We start from the raw sequence: 24,247 nt of genomic DNA, 5'->3' as shown, positions 1-24,247 counted from the left end.
GTAAATAAAGAAACAGATAAAATTACTGTTATTTCATGTTTTGGTTGAAACTTAAAAAAGAACAGCGTTAGCTCCGAGTACTTCAGAGGAGTAGGAATGGCTGCGATCGCGGGAACTCACGTGTTTAGTGTTGTTAGTTTCCACCTCAGGGAAGCCGAAATACCTTTAGCATGTTCCAGCTTAAGCCGCAAGCGTATTGGTGATTGTTCTCGGCGTAATGTGGTTCTAAGACGCAGAGGAAATACTGCGATTCTTCCCAAAATCAGAGCCCAGAATATTCCAGGTACAAATGCATGTGTTCTCTCTGGCCCTGTCCGCTAATATTGTTACTTAATTTGTTGTTTGAAATGTTCACTTTCCCAGACTATGTTCCAGAATCCAAGTTTTATAAAGTAGAAGCCATTCTCAGGTTACAATAACCTTTCTCTTTTTTCGTGGCTTGGGGAGGGAGAGGTTTACTGTGTGATTAATTAGTTGAAGTGGGTTTTTCTAGCTACCTGTTTATATATTCCCTGATTTACTTTGTTCAATTTCTTGTGGACCAGGCCCTGGCGAGTCGCTCAGGTTTCTTCGGTATGACATTATGTTTCTTTTAGGGTTTAATTTATACACACTTTGTTGATCAATAGTAAATATATTGTTTCACTTTCACAACATCCTTGCACTTTGTTTGATACCCGTGTTATGTTCAAGTGGAGCTAAGAAGTTGGCAGTTGGTGCAAGTTAGAAGGTGAAAAATACTTTATTAATATCTCTCTGATTATCTATGAAATGGGGCATCATCCTTGGATTGGGAGTTGTGCCTTTTTTTAGTTAACTGAGTGCTTGTTCGGATAAATGTTCTGAAAGCACTTTTGGGTGTTGAATGTATATTTTGAGAAGATTACTCTTTTATCTTTTATTCTGAATGTAGTTTTAGAAAGGGTGCAACTGCTTTCCAAAAATGCTCATTTGTATCTTGCGTTTGTCCTAATTGCCTGTGTTAGAGAAAAGCAACTACCTTATCCTCTCTCAAATATATTAGCTTGGTTGGCTAATATAGCACGTAGTTTTTGTTTTAAGCCATTAGATTTACCAAGTTCATTTGTGTATATGCTGGTGCTAAATTTTAGTTTTCTTGATCGGAAGGGTTTGCTGAAAATGGGAATTCGCGGTGTCACTGTATCTGATGTCAGGGGCTTTGGTGCTCAGGGTGGTGCAAAAGAGAGGCAGGGAGGTAAGTAAGACGTAGTGTGTCTAGTGGTACTTAAAAACTTAATATTTTCCCTCCCCATAAAGAAGACTCTTCTATATTAGGCTTGTGTTGAAGTAAATAATGTGTATTTCCAGTTCACCTTTAATTTAACTTAAAAAGCGTTGTGATCCTGCAGAAGATTTGTTTTCTTTTGTCCTACATATCTTTATTCCTTTTTTTTTTCATTTTGATACTAAAAATCAGTAATCACTTTTTAAGAGTGAATAACTATGAGTCTAAGTCATAAAAGTATAAATCTAATCCATACGGAAAGAAAAGTGTTCGGTTCTGATGGAAATTGCGTAAAGTGAAATATCTTCATCCACTACTCTTATTAGAGTTTCTTTCTCCATTTGGCATGCCAAGAGGACTAGTCAAAAGATCTTGTTATGTATATACGTGTAAGAGAAGAAGAATTAAGTGAGCGTGATATTCTTAGAATACGAATTTATCAGAATAGATGGTGATTACTGTGAGGTAGCAGTATTTAAGAGTAGAGAAATGAACTTCAACCTGAAAAAAAAATATATATCCGAGAGAGAGAAAACCAGAGGATCAATATCATCGTGTCCTGCCTTTGTCGCTAACAGGAAGTTATATACTCTTTACACTCCTCCATGTAGTCACGTAGTCTCGAGTTCGTTATCCTGGTGCATGCACTCCGCCTCCTTTCTTGATCTTACGGATCCTCTGCTGTCCAAAGCCAGCTCTTTTTTGATTTGCCTCTTTTGCCTTTTATCATTTCCATTCTTTACAGATCTCCATTTGCCTTTTCTTTCATTTTATGCAATTTCCATTGGAATGGACTCTTTAACTTACGGTTTAAATTTATGGTTTTATGACTTAGTTTTTCAGTACTTTGGATTGTTTTAATCCCTGTTAACAGCATGTGTGTTTCTTGTGTCCCAATTATTGTTTTTAGATTTAAGGTAAATTGCTCGATTGCTTATTCTCCTCTGTTTTTATGTTTGGCAAATAACTGTCGAATCTCATTATTGATGAGATGCAAGTGGTAGTACTCTCAGTATAGTTTGGATGTGTTTTTTTTTTTTGTTTTTTTAGTTTCTCAAATTAGTAAGTATGGCATGATGTTGATGTGAATTACTGATTAAGCTACTGCCCATGGGAGTTTCCTTTGATACAGTCAGTGAATGCCACCGATGAAATATGTACAACATACCTGTGTGATCAACCTTTAACTATACTTTGAGTTTGTAAACACTGTCCTTAACTTATTTTAATTATTAGTAGTTCAAGAAATACATTTTCTTTTTCCATTCGTTTTGTGTTATATACATGTTTTTATGCATATGGGTTACATTCACCATTGTCTTTTACTAATATGCTATTCTTCGCAGGCTCTGAATTTTCTGAGGGAAATTTTGTTGCCAAAGTTAAAATGGAAATAGTAGTGGAAAAGAACCAGGTATGCGGACAGTTTGTAGTAACTTCACTGCTTCATAGACCTACTTGACTTCCTTTTCGTATGAGTGCAATAATGCGAGGTGGGAAGAGACACTTCTTAGTTACTGCCAGAGTGCCCTTAACCTCTAAATGACAATTTTATCTGCAAAATATCAATGTTAAAATGCTTACTAGCATCTGAAATGAATATGATTATGTCCATAATCATTAGAATTTGATGCGCTAAAATTTTCATCGTTTCTAAATCTGTTGTCTATAGATTTGCATCTTCTCCGGTTTCACAACCAGAACAGAACCATTTGGAAGATAAAAGCACGAACTTTTTTTTTATGATATGATAATTCCATTACCACTGGTCTTGGTTGTTCTGTCTGCCTTAATAACTTCAGTAACAGGACTGTCAGTGTCGAGTTTATGGATTTTAAAGCGATTAAAGAAAAAACAGAATATCGTTTTTGTGACCAAAAATATTGGCGGGAGAAGTTACAATGAACACTTTCAATGTTCTTTTGATTGTTTTTTTCTTTCACATAAATAAGTTAGGAAACATTTCTAGAATGAAACCAAACCATTCTTAAGTACCAATAAAAATGTTCATTCCCTGATAATACCACACATGTCTGTAGGTTGAGGCAGTGATTGACAAAATTATCGAGGAGGCAAGGACTGGGGAGATTGGTGATGGCAAAATTTTCTGTAAGACCTGGAAATCTATCTAGAGATTAATTATACATTGTGTTCCATTAGCAGTTCTTTTTTCTGTTTGGATCATTGCCAATCTAGGGATATAAATGTGTCTGTTTTAGTGAGTTAGCCTTATTTCTCGTACATATCACTCTTCTTGGGTCCTGGGCAAACAGGTTATTCTGTAGTGATAGCATTTCCATTTTCAATATGATTTGTTTTTCCTTCTCGCAACTTGGGGTGGGGGACGGCGGCGGCATGAATAAAAGTTTTATCAGCTGAAAGAGAATAACTGAAATGAATTATGCTGTCTGAGACAACAAATATGATTCTGTTTACAAGCTGAAAATATTTTCTTTTCTTTTTTTCTGTATGTTATGTATATTCCCTTCTCAGTTTAGAAACACAACCGGATGTGTTCTCGGTATCCGTAATATAGAAATGGTACCTTTTGACTTTTTGCTTTCACTTGTACCTCTCCTACCCTTTTTATTAATATATTAAATATTATATTCCCTAGAAACTATTAAGATTGATCTTTAGATTCGTGAATTATTAGATTTATACTTTTGTAAGCACCTTAGTCTTGATGCGTATTTCCTGTTCCATGTCTCCTCTTGTGAAGTTCCGAACAGAAGATTTTGAGGGAATACGAATTAAACTCTAATTTCTAAATTCAGCAAGTAAATGTATTGACCTCGATATGGAATCACATTTCTGATGAAACTTTGATTGTGCAGTGATCCCCGTCTCAGATGTTATAAGAATACGGACAGGTAACGATTTTCTCCCTGGAATTGCCAAAAAAAAAACTCGTAGTGAGCATTTCTAAGTTTTGAGTATAAAATTTTCAGGTGAACGTGGGGAGAAAGCAGAGAGGATGACTGGTGGGAGAAGTGACATGTTATCTGCTGTATGACTGTTGGAATGAAAAGATCAGCATTTATCATCTTTTTCTCTTACCCTTTCCTTTTCCCTTGTGGAATAAGCAAATGCATTGTGATTTATATTTGCAAGGATGTATGACAGACTGTTGAAAGGACAGTGATGAAACTTGTGAAAAAATAATAAACAAAGGCGAATTACTTCAATTAGCGCCATGTCATATGACGCCAAATTGTATGTGATGTAATAAATTAATGACATTATCAGACTTATTGCATTAAGAAATATAGTTTACAGCCCAGGTAAAATAGTTTGCACTTTACTTTGCCAAGTTTAAGATAGTTTTTTCAACTCTCTGATAAGGCAAGGGAGTCTAGTTCAAGTAAGTTTTTATAAGACTTGAATTTGAAATAACTTTGAGATAAAACCTGTCTTGTCAATTTAGCTGAAACATACTTTAACAAAGATTCAATTCTGTGTAGAATTGAAATAACTTGATTTGAAGAAATAATATAACAATTTTAAAATTATTTATAATCAAATTGTAAATTAAATATGTTGTATTGTGTATATTAAAAGAAACAACATTAATATAAATATAACATTATATCACGTAAAATATAGTTTGATCACTAAAACCGATTTCATTCTCATATGATTTTTTCATAAGAGAAATTCTTGAAAGTAGACTCCTATGGGATTTGGTTGAAATGAAGAAATATAAAGGCAAAAAGAAACAGTTTTTTAGTTTTTTTTTATTGAAGAGAAAGTAAAAGAAAAAATTGATTTTTAAAAATACACACATGTGTCCATGGTATGCAAATTGTAAATAAAAACATAACAAATGTAAGAATTGGTGTAGCCTTAACTTAATATTTAAGTGAAATGTGAAAACTAAAATAAAATTATAAAGCATAATTTATAATTTTTAATAGTATAGAAATATTTGTTTATCGGAGAATTTGAGACCACCCAATTTTGAAGAGTAGCTTTTTGTATGATTTTGAAAAGCGGAGAGCGAATAAGGAACCGTAGAACCCCCTCACCAAATCATTTACTAAACGCTCTCCGCTCCCAAACAACATCAGATCTCATCGCAAGTTCCCCAATACAACTTCCTCTTTCTCATATCTCTAAGGCAAGTCCTTCTCTTCCCTCTCACATTTTTCTTTATCTTTTTAGTTCTCAAACGCTCACCTTCTCGATCCGTTTCCATCTTCGTATATTCTCTCATAAATTTTCGATCTTCACATCTCTTTTTCCAATTCCAATTTCCTGTGTTAATTAGGGTAGCGTAACGATTGCACCGATGTTGTCTTAACCTTTGTGTTTGGGATTGTTTGTTTCAGAATAGTTGAAAATGGGGCTCTCATTCACCAAGCTTTTCAGTCGCTTGTTTGCCAAGAAGGAGATGCGTATACTTATGGTCGGTCTCGACGCCGCCGGTAAGACCACCATTCTCTACAAACTCAAGCTCGGAGAGATCGTCACCACCATTCCCACCATTGGTATATTTCTCTCTTTCTTTTACTTTTTTTTTCTTCCAATTTCTTTCCATCAATTAAATCGAATTTTAATTATGCACTCATCAATAAACGTGACAATAGAATAAAATAAAATTCAAAAGAACCGAAAAAAAAATAAAGGATGCGGTTTTTGTTAATATGTAACGTTCGGTGTAGGGTTTAATGTGGAAACTGTGGAATATAAGAACATCAGCTTCACTGTTTGGGATGTTGGTGGCCAGGACAAGGTATTTCTTTTTCATTTTACTTTCGCTACCTTTGTCTGTATATTCATGGCCTGATGGGATACTTGTTAACGATTTAGAATGGTTTCATTCGTTACCTTTGAGAGAGAAAACATTATTTCTGATACTAGTAATTTTGGGTGCTGAATAATAACTTGATGCTACCATGCATACACTCGCTCCATTACAAGATCGATGTGAGTCAGAATGCATATTTTTTTTTGCGGGTGCATTTGATTAGTTTTGTAATACTTTTTCTTCATTTCAAATAGTGCCGGTAATGCATTATTTTGTGAGTACATTTCTTAATTTTGACCCAAACATGTTAAAAATGAAATCTTAAGCTAAATTAGCAGTTTTAAGCCTCTATTTTTTAGTGCTTGTCATCTGTTGCTCGGATCCAGTACTGTAGCAAGATCTGGCTACGGTGCTGAACATCTAGCTTGTTACCTCTATGTGGTGGACTTCTATATGGCTTGAATTGTCCAACACATTTGGCCTCCTCTGCTATATATTTTTATCGCAGAATCATTAGGAATTTTTTTATCGATACAGTAGTGAACATTTACACGTGTTCCCTGCTAGATCCGTCCTTTGTGGAGACATTACTTCCAAAATACCCAAGGTCTTATATTTGTGGTTGATAGCAATGACCGAGATCGTGTTGTGGAAGCTAGAGACGAGCTGCACAGGATGTTGAATGAGGTAACAAAATAGATAATCATTGAATGTGAGAATTTGGTTTATTTTAGAGGACTTGGTTTCCTAGAATAACTTTGTGATTTCTCTTGTCTGGCTGTAACTTTTGTCAGGATGAGTTGAGAGATGCTGTGCTACTTGTTTTTGCAAACAAGCAAGATCTTCCAAATGCTATGAATGCTGCCGAAATAACTGACAAACTTGGTCTTCATTCTCTCCGTCAGCGTCACTGGTAATATAAAATATTTCTGTCAGCGGTTAACTTGTCTATTGAATCCACTGTCTCCTCACTCCCTTACCCACCGACCATGTTCTTCACATGCAGGTATATCCAGAGCACATGTGCCACATCTGGTGAAGGACTTTACGAAGGACTTGACTGGCTCTCAAACAACATTGCAAACAAGGTTAATGCAGAATAATTATTCTCTGGGATTCAGCAATTCTAAATATAGTTTGACCGATTTCATATGAGGGCATGACTAATGGTTTTCCTTTAATTGATTTGTGATTGCAGGCATAGTGATCATCATTTATGGATTGCTTGGATTTTGGTTGAGTTTATAGCGATTGTGACTTCCGATGTTTGATACGGTTACCTTGTTTAGAATCTTTTATCTCATCTAGCATGTATTATTTGTCTTTGATAAAGAACAACATATTTACAACCTAATATTAAAATAATCTGCATTCTTTTCCGTGTATAACCAGAAGGCACTGTTTTACCCATTGATTTTAGAAGTCAATTTTGCCTATTGTTTGTGGATACTACCACACGGATGGCAATTTTTGAAATTAAGATACGATATACATTTCAGATACGCTGATAAAAAAATCTATATTGAGTATTAAAAAATTTACTAATTAAAAATAATTGTGTATCATAGCAAAAAAATACTTACTATAAATCTAAAATGTAATTTATATGTTCAAGAATGTTTATTTATTACAAATTTTAATTGCATTATAATATAGTTTATATTTATAGGTTTTTATTGTAAATTTTACTATACAAATAAAATGTATATCGAATGCATTAATTTCTTAATATTAAAAATACTTTTTATTCAGTAGTGATGTTTTCAATCACTAGCTATGCTTAAAATAAATAAATATGATCGGTTCATCGATGTTTTTGGCAAGTATGATATGTATATTTTAAAAAACCGCACTAATTAATTTGGTTTAGTTTTGCAATATTAACTATATCTTTTGGTGTAATGAGTTATTCATTGGGCAGTGAAAGTTGTAATAGTTATTCCTGTAATAGAATATCTTTGGTCGAGTTATTCTATACCTATCTATTAAAGAGCGCAAAAGTAAAAAAAATAGCCCTATTAAGTTTTCAAAACCTATCCAAGCATTAACCCAAAATAGTTAAGGAAGTTTAATATTTAGTTGAATCCTACAATTCACATTCAACTTGTGCTCGAGATTTTCTAAAGGATTTTCCATTTTTTTTTTCATATTTAGAGTATTTAAGTTCATTGAGAGAAACATTCACCCTACTTATACTATACTCCATACACATTTCATATAAAAAAATTTGTTATATTACCTATTGTGCTACTTGTTGGTATTTAAAAAATATTTGTAAACTTTTTCATATTTGTGAATATTCATAAATATTTGTATACATTTTCTATTTTCATTTTTTTATTTTAAATAAAAAAATCTAAAATCAACTATTTAAAATATGAAATTAGAAAAAAAAAAGTAATGTTAAGTATAATTCAAATTATAACTTTGATTTTTTTAAAACATAAATTTAAATAAGTTGCACATTAAAATATAAGTTTTGAAAATTTTTATTAAACCAAACAAATATATAAAATTAAATCTGAAATCTATCACCAATAAATTTATTTTTATTACTTATTTTTTTATTTGCAAGGTGTGACTAGAGATATTCATAGGTTAAATAATTTGACATTTGTATATATATATATATATATATATATATATATATATATATATATATATATATATATATATATATATATATTCATCAATAACCTAAATTAAAACACTTATTCACACTATGTACCATTTTTACTAAAAAATATTTATTTAGTATTTATTATAGAATGTACCTAGAGGTACAAAGCTTGTTATTATTTCTAAACTAAAAGACAAAAAGAAATATTTTTGTAATTAAAAATATAAACTCTGTAAGTATTAGATTCCTTGACTAACTAAACATTTTTCTGTAGTGAAGAATTTAATAATTAGATTTTTATATATGGAAATTTATTTACTAAATGAAACTTTGGTGTTCCAAGATAAATGTGCCATATTTAGTAAAAAAACTAAAAAAATAAAAAAAAGTTAGCAATGTACTTGGGAAGAAACTCAATCCATCAAATGTGATATTTGAATAAGAAGGCGTAAAATTAATTAGTTGCAGTTTCCTTAAAAACAATATAAAAGTGAATTTTAATTTGAAATAGGTTGAAAGGCGGAGGAGATTTCTCAAAAGATAGAGAATATAAATATTTTTAGTTAAGGTATTATGGAAAGATTATAATATATATATATATATATATATATATATATATATATATATATATATATATATATATATATATATGTATATTTTAGCAATGTGTACTGAGTTTTAGTAGACAAAAATACTCTTATATATTATGTATAGTCCCAACTGAAAAAAAAATCAGAAACATTGACCTTTAAACAATTTTACAAAAAAAAGAAACCCCCCTTACTCATCTCTCTCATTCCTCTCAACCCTTTCTCTTTCATCTCTCACTCGAACTTTTTCTCTGTCATCCTACTGTAGCCACAATTGAAAAAATCAGAAACAATTTGCCTTTGTAAAGAGTTGAGTCATTGACATATTCACCTTGAGACAAAGGTTCATTCAAGATCTCTTCAATCTCATCGTCTTCACTAACCTCTCTAATTTCATCATCTGCATATGTTAGAATCATCATTTCTAAAAAAACCCTTCAGGCCAATTACCAATTCTTTCGGATGTCATTATGCTTGTAAAAATTAGATAAAATTATACACGACAAAAATTATAAAATGAAAACTCATTGTAAAATCATTTTTTGTAAGAAATTGTTTAACAACGAGTGTTTCTGATCTTTTCCAGGCCAATTATCAATTCCTTTGATGAAATTATGCCTTGTGAAAATTAGATAAAATTACATAAGACAAAAATTATAAAATGAAAACTCATTATAAAATCATTTTCTTTGTCATCCCTACTGTCAGAAACACTTGTGTAACCCTAATTTATCTTCCTCACTTATCCAATTTGTTTCTTTCTCATCTCCATACTTTCCCTCACCCACACACAACAACCAGCGACACCGCAATTTGTTGCTTTTTCTCTGTTCGTTTATTTGTTTTCCACTTTAATAACAAAATAATTAATGATGTTGATGTTGATTTTTGATTGGATAGTTGTGTTATATATTTTTCCTTCTGATTATTATTAAATTTCGTTTTTAAATTTTAGAATTTTTTTGTGTTACAAACTCCCCCTCTGCAGGCACACTATCATCAATAAACCAAGATCAAAATCAAACCAAGTTTATCCAATTCAAAATTAAGTCAGAAAAATGTAATGGTAAATAAAACATTTAGCTTCACAAATTACAAAAACAAATTAGATAAGTGAGGAAGTAGATTAGGGTTAGGCGAGTGTTTCTGATTTTTTTTAATTGGGACTAACATAAGGATGACAGAGAAAATGTTGGACTGAGAGAAATGAAAGAGAAAGGGTTGAGAGGAATGAGGAAGGTGAGCAAGCGTTTAGGAGTTTCTTTTTTTTTAGTTTTGAGAATGAAAAATTATTAAAATACCCCTAACCTTAAAACTTAGAATTCAAAATATATAAGATATTTTTGTCTATTAAAATCCGGTACACATTGCTAAAATGTACCAACTGAAAAACAGGCGTACGCAACGTTAGCAAACCTAAGAAACTTTCTGTATAATGACAAATTTTAATGATTAAAAATAATTTGACCTTATAATAATTATTTAGATATTAATTTATAAACTAAAAATTATAATTAATTAAAATGATTTTTACTATAAATAAAAAGTTATAATTCATTTTTAAACTGATAATTAAATTAATATTTATTATGAATTGATTTTTAAATTGGTTAGTAACTGTCAAAGTTCTAAAGATAAAAAAAATTATATTTAAATTGGTCTGTAATTAGGAAATTGATCTTTCTAAACATTTTTTTTACTAAAATTAGTTATTATTTAATAATTCTCTTTTAATGTATTGAACACTATAATAGAGAAACCTTACTAAAAGATACTATAAGATCTCTTTACCCATAAAATAGTATGATTAAATAAATTTTAGTTTCTAATTATATATTGTCTATATCTCAAATTTTAATATAGTTTGGTTTTCAAATTTTAAAGTCAATAGATATAGTCTTTATTATCAAACAATGTTAAAATTTGTTGATGTGATAAATATATTGTTACTTGTTTTTGTTCATATATAAACATGTATGTGTCCACACAGTACGTGGACACTTATGTTACAATATTGTTTACTATATCAACAAATTTATAAAGTTTCATTTAAAATTCTTTTATAATGTGGAATATAAAGATTAATTTCGTGGAGTTTGGACTGAAGCTCTTTGATTGGACGAGGAATAGAATGTTATGTGTGCTACTTGAGATAAGGAAGATATAGATATGAAATATTTTAATGTACTTTATCAATTACAACATGACAATGTATTTAGTTTTCTGATGAAAAAAATAAGTATTAGTGTAGATCATATTTATTATCATAATATAATAAATTAGAATCATCATGTTTAATAGAGAAATTTTGTTAAAGATAAGAAATTTATTGTATGTTACAAATTGTTTGAGTATGTTAAGATATATGTAAATATATTTTGTTATTGTATTTTAAGTAAACATATATTTAGTTTATAATTAGTTTTCTAAATATATGTTTTATATTATTTGTTATCTAATTAGTTTTTTTATTGTATTTATTTTAAATCAATGAATGAGATCAATTAAAAAAATTAATTAAGTAACAAATAATATAAAATATATATTTAAAAAATTAATTATAAATTAAATATATATTTACCTAAAATATAATAAACAAAATATATTACATCTTAGACAGAGTCATTCCTCTGTATTAATAAATTCAATGAAGAAGCAATAGTTAGTCACAGATTTTCTGATGTCAACAAATAATGCTTAATGGGAGTATGTGAACTCTTTTATTTTACTTTCAGTCTTTTGCTATGAAAAAACAATTCTTTACCTATTGTTTATTGAGTGTATTTGAGAACTCTTTTGACTGCATTTTAATAAACATTTACAAGACAGTTAAGGTATTCACTCAGATTATTTACTGCAAAGGAGATACCAAGTATAAAGTCTTTCAATAATAAGTCTTATATATGAAGAAGGATTTAAAATAGGTTGTCTAAACTTTTTATGTAATTTTATCACATGATTCCTTGGTTTGAGGCTTGATTTTGAAGCAAGTTGATCAACTTCTTGAAGGATGTTTTTAAAAAATCCCTCAGCTTGATGTGGCCAAATCAACTTTTAAAACATATTTCAATTTTCCAAGTCTTTTTTTTGTAAGAGTATTACATCCAAATCATCTCCTACAATGATTATTAATTACATATACAAGAACAACAGAATAATCAATCTTTGAATCTTTGATTGTGCATAATCATATGGAGAAAAGAATATAGTCGCGATTTTTCATTTTACTGACACCCAGCTTATTTCAAACCATGAAGGGATTTTTAAAGTTAGCAAATTAAATTAAGTTCTGTTAGATTTGAATATACACTTTTTCATGGAAATGTTTATGTAAAAAGGATTGTGTTGACATCAAACTGATGTGATGTGAGGTAAAGACATACTATTTATTTGTTAGACTGGTCATATCTCTCTCACTATCTCTTTCTCACTTGGACACTCAGTCTCTCTCTAAGTTCTCATACCATTTTGTTAAAAATTGACACTATATTTCTGAATATGTTTCTGGTGTATTTTCATTTCTCATAAACCTTATAATTTGTTGATTAAGATTAGGCATTTCATTTATAGGTCATAATGTTCCCAATTATTACAAATAACACACTATAGTAATTACAATACATAACAGAGTAACTTTTTCACTCTTTTTCTATCAATGCAATAAACATTGTCATTCTTAATAATCATTTGATAACTTCTAAATTTAAGTTTATTCTTACCGTTTATTCATCCTCTCCTTCAAACAAAATTTATGGGGAGAAGGATGCTTTATTTTGTTGGTTCTGGAAAGTAAAAGTATTAACATCAACTCAATATTTTGCTTGAAAGATTTTAAGATAAAGTTGTAACTAAGAATAATTTAAACTGTAGGGGTTTAACAATGGAGATGGTACATGTGATAAGTGTAGAGTAGAACATGAAATAGTTAATCATAATTCATTACAGAAACATTTCCAAAAGTTTACCTTAATAGAATTAAATGAAAAACAAAATTTAGGATGAAAGTGTACGTGGATAACAATTATATGAATTATAATGATGCATAGAAATATTATATTTAAGGGGAATAAGGTTGATATTTTAGTCCATGGAGTTGGATGACGAATAAACATTTCAATACAAAATTTTCATACTCCAACCGGTGTATAAGTCTCATATATTGCCTTAAGTTAATAAGATAAATGTGTTGCTACATTCATTAAAAAAAATGTTATTAGTAGACGCTAAAGGGATCAAGATGTATTGAACTAGACATGTACTAAAATTGGTCTTCCGAAAGGTAAAGTAGCCACCTTTCAATATGTTTTAACAATTACATATACATGAATATGGTTGAGAGACGTGGGTATGGTTTAAGGCCACAAGGAAATAATCTTCTAGTAGTATTGGGTTTTGAGATGTAATTGAGTAAACTAGTATAGGTTGAGTGAAAATGTATTGAAGAAAAGAAGGGAAATTAGGACAATCAAGGCCTAGTAGGTTGTAAAGGGATAAACAAACATAAAATTGGTAATCTATTGAATTTTTGTTCTAATTTTTATGTAGGTTTTTCTAGAACGATCAAGGCATAAATTAAACTACAACATACAAAGAACTATAGATGCAAAACAAAAGGAAGAGAATAAAAGCCCAAGGTACATGCTAAAAATGGAAACATTGCATCTGGAAAAGCAAACTTCGATCATTACAATATTGGTCAGGAAAACATATCTATACGGTGGGAGCTGTCAAGGTTTGTGAAAACAGAGGAACCTATTGATGCAACCAGTTTTTTGAAGAGTTTATAATAGCTTTGTTTTTTTCATGTTCCGTATTTGACAACCATGACAGATATTGAATACATACATTATAAGTGTCATATTGTTAAGTTTTGCATAAGAATACTGAATATGTAACGTAGATGAAGAACAATGTATGTATATACTTTGTAAATGAGTTAGAACATCTCATATATTCTAGTATAATTATATAATTATTTGCTCATAAAAAAAATTGTTTAATTGGATAAAGTATTTTAAGGTTTAGAAATTTCATAGCAATCAATATAGGAGAAATTTTTTTGCATAACAAATACTTTATAAATTGAAAGATACTTGTAATGTCAAGTACTAGATATAAAGTTTAGAGCATTATTAATAGAATGAGAATTTTCTTCAGTAAAACAATTTACTATTTGGTGTCCATGCATAAAGTCCTCTTAAACTTCAAGTACATCATCATCAAAGAATATTGCAAAATATATGAAAATATGAATAAAGAAAAGTTAATTTGCAAAAAATCAAAGACCACTTTTAGAAAGATAATATACAAACATCAATTAGGTCAGAATCAGATAATTGAGTTTTTTAAGTTTAAGAACAGAATCATCTAAACTTTTAATGGAAAATTGAATACGTGGATCAAAATTGACCCAGTTAATGTTTCTTATAAGAACAAACAAGAATTGTTTGAGATTAGAATTTAAAAAGAATCATGATCATGAATTCTTGTCTTCAGCTGATCATGAACTCCTCACTAGAAAAATTAATGTCTTCTACATTTTTTTTATATGAGAAACTCAACTCTTGAGTTTTGTCATCTTGATTTTTTCTTGAAACATCAACTCCTATTTCACATTTAGCAAAGTGAGAAGATGATGCTTTTATCATACAACTCATCCTTACAATATGATCAACTATTCCAAAACTAACACATTTTACACTAATAAATTGTAAGTTCTTATAACAGTTATTTTAAGATAATAAGTATTATTTTATAATAAGTACTATGATTCATTTCACATTTGAGATTTTAACATAGTTGAATATCTTGATTTGAGTACACATGTATGCTACAAGAGATTTGTGTGTCTCTTGTCTTGCTTCTTGTTCTACTAAACTCTTGCTTCAAGGTGGGGGACAGATGAAACGTGATGTCAGTTGCGCAATTCATTTCACTTTTGTTAAGAAGAAGGGTTTCAAACCATTCCTCACTACAGAATCTCTTTTACTTCATCAAGCAATGTATATTTTAAATGGAGTGATCACATTGAAAGCATTTTATAATTTCACATGAAACAGACAAGGCTCTCTGACCATAAAAATGGACATATCATTTTGCCTTCATAATTAAGCATTGCCCTAAAAGTATTACAATGACGATGTCCATACAAGAAACGGTGACAGCAGAAAAGGGTGACAGCAGAAATATACATAATTAACACATTGTGTGGACAAAAACCAGATCCAGACAATTATGAACAGACCCCACCTCCTTTTTAACAGAAGCTGGATCAAAGAAAAAAAAACAAAGGTTGAGAAAAAAAAAAAGGTCTTTTAGAAAACAAAATGCACATCGAAGATGAAGATGGTGGCGAGGTTCTTTCAAAAGCAATGCACGATCACTCCCTGCATCTACAGGGAAAAGAAAAAGAAAGAAATTAGACCTTAAATCTTGGCTTGTTTTAATTTTCTTTTACTTTGTTTTCGTCACCATATGATCCTGAACATGATATGTATTTCAACCTAAGCTGCTGAAGGTGCAGCAAGAACACGTTGAACAACCTTTGATAGATGTCCCAATGGTTCCATGTCAACACCATCTACTGAAGCTTCACTTGCTCCTAATGGCTTGTAATCAAGCGAAACATCGTTGTAGATATCCCACCATTTACGCACCAGCATCTTTATGTCCTCTCTCTGCATATTTTCTTCTTTTCCAGTATATCTCCAAGGCTTTGACCCCTAAAAGTATTTCACAACAAAATATTCATTAATTAGACTGTATATTCATTAATTAAATTATATGTTAGGTTAGACCAATGTTTAGTCCCATACCGCTGCACAGTAGTGAACAACCTTGACTTCCTCAAGGTTAACATTTTCTGGGTGACGCCAAAGCATGGCGAGAACAAGGTTGTAGGTCAGAGGAATTGGCTTATAAATGTCCTTGAAGTACATGTTCAAGAAGTCCTGCTCTGCAAACGATGTGGGAGTAGTGACTTTCAACCTTTTCAGTAAGTCGTGGTAAGTGGCCATGCTAGGTTCAAACACGAACATGCCGGCGTTGAAATAAAGAGCAGGGGGCTGGCCCAATTCAGTGGGCCACTGCACCTTTTCTGGACACTGCTGACAATACCCAACCTTGTACTGAGGAGTGTGACTCCATGTCTTCTCGCAGAAACAGTCCATCACAGCATAAAACTGACCGTCAGGTAGGTCAAATAAGTGGTCTATATTCTCAAACACTTGAATGTCTCCGTCCAAGTATATCATCTTATTGTATTCTACAAACTGCAGTAACCATGATACAATTCCAGTAAACTTTTACTTTATTTTAAAGTATATAAAACTTTAATAATCATAAATTCTATCTGAAAAAAAAAATAATAATAATAGTAATAATTTACGTTACCTCCCATATACGGAGCTTGGAATAGTTGATGACGTAATAAGCCATAGCGAACTGGGTCTGATTTTCTGGTGGGTAAACGGGTTCAATCTCACGGACGATACAGCCCTGAGATTTAAGAATCTTACGGTGCTCTTCTGGCACGTCAGGAAGGACCGCCACCACCAGTGGGTAGGCTGTTTTGACCTTTCTCAAGCCTTTGGCAAGACCAACCACCCCTTTTACGTAGTCACCATTTCCGGCAAGGAATGTGACATAAGCACGTGGTGGCAGGGTGGTAGGGCTGGTGAAGGAGGCAGTGGATTTTGTGACGGTGGGGACAAGCTCAGGGGCCATGTTTGGTGAAAGTGGTAGAAAGAAGTTAAGTGCTTAGAGAGAGAGAGAGAGTGAGAGAATAACAAAGAGGATTATTGAAGTTGTGATGGTGGAAGATGGAGGAGGTAAGGGATGATATATAAAGAAATGGAAGGGGTGTTGAGGATTTACCTTAATGTGATTTGATCAATTTGTGGTTCCATTTGATCATGCAATTTAAGAAATCTAAGCATCTGTGTTTGGCACGTGTCCTAGGGAAATATCTAACGGTTGAAAGTTATTATGGGAAGGTTCCGGATAGAGTAAGGACCGCGTGCTACGTAGAAGACACTGGAATAGGCTGGGACTCTCAAGGATTCTAGTGGACTAGAATTGCCATCGACATATACATAATTTCACACCAAATCAATAATCCTTTATAATAATAATAATATATAAAAAATATTTATCAATCAAAAACTGAAACATTTGTTGACAAAAAAAATATACTGTTTGGAATCTTTAGTACAAATAAATGGTTAGATTCATGAACTCTAAGAAAAAGAAAAGATTAAAGTATAATTTTGAATTGTATTTGAATAATTAAATAACAGAGGTTACTGGTCTATAAAGTACTACCTTTTTATACTCAACAATTTTTTAATAAGTTAACAAAAAGACTATATGGATGTGATATACGATTCACTGCTGTATTATATATTATAGTTTTTCATCTATTTTATTACTAAACTACCGAGTGTTATTAAACTAAAGAGAACGGGCTAAACGTCCACCTTGTTAATGTTCGGATTGTTATATCTAATCATTTCTCATTTTCTCATTCATTCTATTATTGAGTTCACCAAGTGTTAATAATGTAATAAAAAAATCATATTGGTTTGGTAAAAAAGGGTGATGGTATAATAATTTTAATTTTAGACTAAAAAATTTAGATGTTTTTAATATATTTATATTTCAATTAAATCAATTCAATATTTAATACTATATTGATTTTATTAACTTAAAAACATCAATAAATGTATTAAATATTCAATTTATTTAACATCCAACTCTATACATATATTTATTTAATACTTAATCATTCTCTAGGACAAAACTAAATTTACCATGATAAATAACGTATTGAGTATGATTATATGTTGAGTATGATAAATAATGTTTGATTAGTCTTTTTGTTTAATATTTTTTTACCTCCACAAAGGTTTGTAGTTTCAATTTCTATTATGTAAAAAGACTATATGTAAAAATTGAAATTTATTTAGTATATAATTTAATAATGATTTTTTAAATAAAATTAAAATAATTTATTTTTTTTACAAAAATATATAAATATTTCTATTGTATAATTATAATGTTATAAAAATTAATGAAAAAATTATATGTACATTTTATGTGTATAATTTCTAATTAATTTTGTTATAATACTTAAATTTTTAATTATATATCCATTTTTATATTCATAAAAAAAATATATGTATGTGCATGGATTTTCACTGATAAAAGGTTTAAATTTTTATTTTTCTTCATAAATATAAATATTTTATTTTAATCATTATCATTGTATATTTATGTATGGTTGAATATGATTTCAGTTTCACTCTCACAAGTTAAAAAAATATCTAAGGGCAACATGATCTTAATCAAAACAACAATTTTTTTTTCTCATTAAAGTCGGGTTCAGATTAGACAAATAAATATAAGCTGAAATTTATTCTCATAGAGTTATCTTAATTAATTATTTCACTAAATGATTTTGATTTCACTGCACTTCGATCTTACAGACAAAACACCACTAATTTTCCAGACAAAACAATATCCCATTATGTATGCTTTGATACATATTTTTCTTAATTGAGAGTAATATTTTTTTTTTGTATTTTAGTAATTTTAATTTTGTATATAGATCTTGTATTTGTAAATTAAAAGTATTTTTTGAATTTGCAATAATGAAATTGGAAGCATTAAAACATAAAAATTGTAACAAAATTTAGAGAAACAACCTAAGATGGGAAGTTACGTCAAAGAAAAAAAACAGCAGTTAGTTGGACCTTAGTGATGCATATGTGATCCCAGAAGGACCATGGCATCTAATTCATGGTTCAAATGCCACTGAGAAGTCACACTCACCAAAAAAAAGTAAACTAAAACGAAAAGTAAGTTACAATAAATAAAATGAAAATCAATTAAATTTATGAAACTTGACATTAACAACAAAATAATACATATTAATTTCATAATTTTTATAAATACAATATTCAGAAATAAAAATAAAAAAATAACTTTATGTATAGTGATGTACTACTAAATTTTACTACATTGATTGTAAACAATTAAAACAGATCAATATTAACTTAAATAAGTAGATATTAGGAAATAATATAAAAATTTTTGAATAACAGATTCTAACAAATTTAGAGTTAGGGTTAACTACAAAAGTTCAGATTTTCAATGATACAACACACTAAGCAATTTTAACATAGGCTAAACCCAAGCAGGGAAAAAAATTATTATGAAAAAAAATTCAAAAGTTGACATTTCAACACTCCAAAGTCTATGAGTTATAAACCATCACATAAAATTTATTAAAAGAAATTAAAAAAATACAGAAATATTGAGACCACACTTCTACCTAGTACTCTTTTTCTAACTTTTTTTTTTTTGACAACCATTTCTTTTTTTTTTAAGTGGTATGTTGTTAAAAAGGGATACAGACAACACCTACACCTAGCAATATCACCTACACCTACACCTAACAAGATGACCTCCGTTGGCACGTTGATGCATGCATGTCTTCTTCCAATATTTATATTAGTGAAAAATAAACATACTATAACAAGTTATTAAATTAAATTGAAGATAATAATTTTATAAATAAAAAAAATTATATTAAATAATTTTGTAGTGAAAATCAATATAATATAATATATATATTGATTAAAAAAAACAACCCATTTAATAAGTCTTTTTATTAGATACAAAATTCCTTTTTTTACTTTTCACAAAGTTTTTTTTTCTTATTTTCTGAAGCTATAACACATTTTATTTCAATGTAATATTTTTTTATTCATCACCAATGTTGGTCCATTAAAATTCCACCATCGCAAGGATAGCTTCATACTCAATGTTGCAGTGTTAACCCATGCATCTCATTACTATTGCACTAAAATAAATATTAGATCAATTATAAAACTAATATAATAAATATTCTAAAATTGATTTAATATACTGATTTATACCAAATTACTTACATAAATAACCATATTATCAAAGTTATATGAACTGATTATATCTTGATTAAAGTCAATATTACAACATGGATATATGATTGTAGCAAATAAAACTCTATTAAAATAATTCAAGTAGGTAAAAAATAATAAAAATAATAATAGATAAAATAAATAACAAGACAATTGTAACATCCCAAAAATACAGTAGTAAACCATATGTTAGAAATAATTAAATTTAATAATATATCAGTTCAGTCTTACACTAAGCAACGCAAGTTCATGGCCGAACGGCCTTACATAAAGGTTTTCATTTAAACCGTACACAATAAGGGAAAACATGACCGAAAGGTTTACAAAAGATCCTACTGAACGGTCAGATAAAATCAAAAGAGGAGGTGACCGAACGATCACCTCACAATAAAACTACCATCTGCTAACCGAACGTTCCTACTGCTCGGTCTTCACTTCCACTTCTAACAAATTTTCTTCTTCCAGCGCATCTTCCAACAGCGCGTCTCCTTCTGCTCACATCCACATGGATGATCATTGCAATGACAAGGACGGACGTACAAAACCAGATAACACAGGAAAAACACAGGGTAAGCTTATGTAATTTAATTCATGCATACACATACACTTCAAACAATCAAATGCACAAGGCAAATTCAACATTCGTAACATACAAATCCTACAGACTGACTGTCCGGACTGTATGAAATCTGTGTAGCTACGACGTTCGTGCACCCGGGTGGTGTAGTAACTGGAATACTCTCATCAGTTGTCACCCGAGGTTAGTCCTATCTGTCCAAAGTATCCCTAAGGACTAGGACCTCCTGCCGTTCCCACACATGACCTACCCCTCTCTATATGAGGACGAGTACTCACGGAACATCAGGATGAATCGACAGCTTAACATTACCACAGTCATACTTTACAAATTCCAATATTCATACATGAGTCGTTCCTCCCTAGAACGCTCATTCAAAATTCACAACCTTTCATCCATTTCATATACTCTTCATCTTTTATTATCCATCATTTTAATTTCATCTTTATCACCAATTTCAAGAACATCAAATACCGAACGTTCAGTCCTCACTCGGAATGAGGATGAACACTAGGAACGAGACTGAGAAGTATCCCGTTCCAGAATAGAATAAGATCGAGAGGTTTACTGCTAGACGTAGGAATAAACCAAATACAATTATATAATATATGACGAACTTTCTTGCAACATGAATTAGTTAAATGAACTGACTCTCGTGAGCTCAAACCAATACTTATAATAATTCATATACAGAACCCAATGCCAGTCAATGACCGAACACGGTAAAAGGGAATTCTACTGAAGTTGGACAGACGTTATTTCATTATGATTGATAAATTATAAAAGAGTACAAGCGATGGGTATAAGACCGAGCACCACTCATTTCGAGAGCTTGGTGTGAGACCGAGAGCTACTAAAATTTATAATAGAAAGATTTATAAATGAGATATTGTCGGAATTGTGTTTAAGAATAACTACTATATACAAATACATATATTTACAAGGTTTTAATTTATCACCGAATACTCAGATGCAACTACGCTTGACTGAACGCTCAAGTACAGTACTATCACAAGAAGACGCTTGTCCTCGACTAGAATTCTTTCCAAATGAAAGAATTCAATTCTAAACAATTTTAATAGGAACACCGAACGGTCAAGGACCGTTCAATGACGAACGTAAATTATCATAGGGAAATTCATATCCAGAAATTCATTTATCTTCAACTCATTTCTCAATACATAATGTCATAACTATATAAAATACATATCAAATCAATTTTCATACTTCATACGATCCATATCATACTAATAAATCATTTTCCACATAAACAATCATATCAGTATCCTACTTCATATACCTTCAACCACTCAGCAACATGCATTCATTATCAACGAACGTATAAACAACATACAATTAAATTAGATAAGCTTTCCTTACCTCTAGTGTGAACGAACGTCCTACAGACCAAAACTCAGTTCGCGGAAATACGATTTCTTCTACCCTCAACGCTCAACCAACTCTTCAAACTAAAACAAGTTACAGAAAACCAAGATTGGTTCAGACAAGATGAACGCATGCAACCAGAGCTTGGTTTGCATGTTCACAAGAACGAACAGCTAGGGACGAGAAACTTACCAGTTTCAGAATCCGGAACTGTTCGGCTTAAATCGAAGCTTGGGACGTCGGGAGTGCTCCTACGGTGCCTGAACGGTGATCGGAAAAGAAAAAGGGTGAGTTTTGGTAGAGAGAAGGGAAAGTTTCTAGAGAGAAGGAGGAGAATTTGAAAAGATCAGAGTTTGGAGGAGAAAATGCATGCAGAGAGTGGGACGTGATTTTTCTAAAAACTCAGTTTTGCTTAAGACGAACGTCCGCTCATCTGCTGACACCTGCATCCCACTATCTGATTTCTGATCCTCGTTGCTTAACATCTGGCGTCCGTTCAGAGGGATTTTGGGTGCGTTTTTAATGATTCTGACAGGAGGGGTTTGGGTGCGTTTTTCCGAAGTCTCACAGCAATTTGTTTAGTTTTTACTTTAGAAAAATAATATATTACCATGGTAAAAGAAATAACATATTTTGATATTGTAAAAGAATATTAATTGAAGCTTGACAGATAATTTTAAGAGGATAGATGAAAATTTGAAATGTTTCGAGATGAAATATGTTATTTAGGTAAAATTTCAAATTAATAACAGGAGTAAGTAATATGGATTACTTAAAATTTGATAATTTAAGAATTTATCTAAAGGGGTAAGAATTTGCATTTTTTATAAATTTTCAAATTTATCTCTCTTTTTTAATATATATATATATATATATATATATATATATATATATATATATATATATATATATATATATATATATATTCTCTAGTGGTTGATTTAATTGAGATTAAAAAATTATTGATTTGGATTTTGACATTATTTTTAGATAAATATTGAAGATTTCTTTTAGACTAAAGTCGGTCATGCTTATTATTTTGTTTTATGTCAAACACATTCTTTCTCAATTTAGGTCAATTAAAGTTATTTTCAATTAATGTCAATGAAGAGTTTTTTTTTTCAATCAATAATTATTGAAATTATTTTGAAGACAATAGTAAGAGTTGTTTTTCGATTTACTTACGAGTTTCTTATTAATATTGGGAGTTCTACTTTTTTATTGACATTGACTAGAGTTTGTTTATCGATATTAATGTGAGTTTTTTTATGTATACTGCTAGAATTATTTTGTTGATGTTGTTGTTATTGCAAATCACTGTTATTTTTCGCTCTATAAATTGGGTTATTCAAGCGATGTTTGAGATGTTTATTTATAAACGTGAACTAGATTTCTTTTCAATTGATATATGTCGTGGTTATTGTTTTGTTAATGTTTACTGTGATTATTTTTTACCAAAGACATCAATGTTATTTTTGGTTAATAAATTTTCTGGATATTTTTCTAATGTTATTTTTTACCAATGACATTAATAAATGACATCGAAACAATGAATAAGGTTCATTTATAAAAGACTAAATTCATTAAAAGTTGTTTTGATCTAATTAGACTGAAAGTTGTTTTGACGTAATTAATTCATTAAAAAAAGTTATGTTGTTTAAAAGCATCTAATACATTATTATTAGATTGCAACACCTTAATAAAATTGTGGTCTAGATAGTTTTGGACTTGCGTTATATCTTGGGATGGAGTTGGAAAAAACAGTATATGCAGCATTCATGAGAGAGCATGGTTGTTTGGTTCCGTCAACTAAAGCACAAAACAACAAATGTATTTACATGCAATGAAGTGTAACACTACGAGAGTCCACGCGTAAGGAACCAAGCAACTCAATAATCCACGTGGTGTAAGCATGTCGCATGAAACAAGAGTAATCTGCTACAACAAGATTCCTCAGAACTCATTGTTTTATTGTTTTCTACAGAACTGTCAGTCACTGTTTTCGAAATGTGTGCCTCTTGTCCTTTCAAGCAATTCTTAAATAAAATTTTAATCTTGTATTAATATTTATTATAATTGACTTGTAATTTGGAATAAATTTAGATAAACAAGGGGGA

General features: G+C 30.4%; 3 protein-coding genes across 5 annotated transcripts; 2 read left to right on the top strand and 1 right to left on the bottom strand.

The window, feature by feature from the left end:
• Positions 1-34: 34 nt before the first annotated feature.
• On the top strand, positions 35-4,536 carry GLB1 (nitrogen regulatory P-II-like protein). Its single transcript, XM_047311790.2, has 8 exons — positions 35-283; positions 364-409; positions 546-573; positions 1,129-1,216; positions 2,593-2,660; positions 3,286-3,355; positions 4,084-4,119; positions 4,198-4,536. Exons 1-8 carry the CDS (start codon positions 97-99, stop codon positions 4,260-4,262), a joined length of 588 nt encoding a protein of 195 aa, XP_047167746.1. The 5' UTR covers positions 35-96; the 3' UTR covers positions 4,263-4,536.
• Positions 4,537-5,206: 670 nt separating this feature from the next.
• Positions 5,207-7,384, top strand: LOC124836615 (ADP-ribosylation factor-like). Of its 2 annotated transcripts, XM_047311793.2 has the most exons (7): positions 5,207-5,366; positions 5,578-5,736; positions 5,911-5,981; positions 6,564-6,683; positions 6,791-6,909; positions 7,003-7,084; positions 7,195-7,384. In XM_047311793.2, the coding sequence occupies exons 2-7, from the start codon at positions 5,589-5,591 to the stop codon at positions 7,198-7,200; spliced, it is 546 nt and encodes a 181-aa protein (XP_047167749.1). In that variant the 5' UTR covers positions 5,207-5,366; positions 5,578-5,588; the 3' UTR covers positions 7,201-7,384. The 2 variants fall into 2 exon arrangements, with proteins under 2 accessions (XP_047167749.1, XP_087947795.1); XM_088091669.1 differs by lacking the exon at positions 7,195-7,384 and having other exon boundaries at positions 7,003-7,099.
• A 7,892-nt stretch (positions 7,385-15,276) lies between these two features.
• GOLS1 (galactinol synthase 1) lies at positions 15,277-17,029 on the bottom strand. 2 transcript variants are annotated; one of them, XM_088091668.1, is made up of 4 exons: positions 16,599-17,029; positions 16,022-16,477; positions 15,710-15,928; positions 15,277-15,598 (listed from the first exon to the last, which is right to left on the bottom strand). In XM_088091668.1, the coding sequence occupies exons 1-3, from the start codon at positions 16,929-16,931 to the stop codon at positions 15,710-15,712; spliced, it is 1,008 nt and encodes a 335-aa protein (XP_087947794.1). In that variant the 5' UTR covers positions 16,932-17,029; the 3' UTR covers positions 15,277-15,598. The 2 variants fall into 2 exon arrangements, with proteins under 2 accessions (XP_087947794.1, XP_047167745.1); XM_047311789.2 differs by having other exon boundaries at positions 15,749-15,928; positions 16,599-17,028.
• Positions 17,030-24,247: the final 7,218 nt, after the last annotated feature.

This window comes from Vigna umbellata, chromosome 5, assembly GCF_029865625.1.
Source record: "Vigna umbellata cultivar VRB3 chromosome 5, Vumbellata_1.0, whole genome shotgun sequence".
NCBI lineage: Eukaryota > Viridiplantae > Streptophyta > Magnoliopsida > Fabales > Fabaceae > Vigna > Vigna umbellata.
The sequence above is the reverse complement of the archived record's forward strand: the minus strand, read 5'-3'. Positions and strand labels throughout refer to the sequence as shown.

Bases quoted from the DNA above. Each gene is read 5' to 3' on its own strand.
- GOLS1 (XM_088091668.1), bottom strand. From the start codon at position 16,931: ATGGCCCCTGAGCTTGTCCCCACCGTCACAAAATCCACTGCCTCCTTC. The intron at 16,478-16,598 runs GTAACGTAAATT...TGGTTACTGCAG, and splicing joins CCAAGCTCCGTATATGGGAG to TTTGTAGAATACAATAAGAT. The intron at 15,929-16,021 runs GTATGGGACTAA...AAATACTTTTAG, and splicing joins TTGTTCACTACTGTGCAGCG to GGGTCAAAGCCTTGGAGATA.
- GLB1 (XM_047311790.2), top strand. From the start codon at position 97: ATGGCTGCGATCGCGGGAACTCACGTGTTTAGTGTTGTTAGTTTCCAC. The intron at 410-545 runs GTTACAATAACC...CTTGTGGACCAG, and splicing joins AAAGTAGAAGCCATTCTCAG to GCCCTGGCGAGTCGCTCAGG. The intron at 574-1,128 runs GTATGACATTAT...CTTGATCGGAAG, and splicing joins GAGTCGCTCAGGTTTCTTCG to GGTTTGCTGAAAATGGGAAT.
- LOC124836615 (XM_088091669.1), top strand. From the start codon at position 5,589: ATGGGGCTCTCATTCACCAAGCTTTTCAGTCGCTTGTTTGCCAAGAAG. The intron at 5,737-5,910 runs GTATATTTCTCT...CGTTCGGTGTAG, and splicing joins CACCACCATTCCCACCATTG to GGTTTAATGTGGAAACTGTG. The intron at 5,982-6,563 runs GTATTTCTTTTT...GTTCCCTGCTAG, and splicing joins ATGTTGGTGGCCAGGACAAG to ATCCGTCCTTTGTGGAGACA.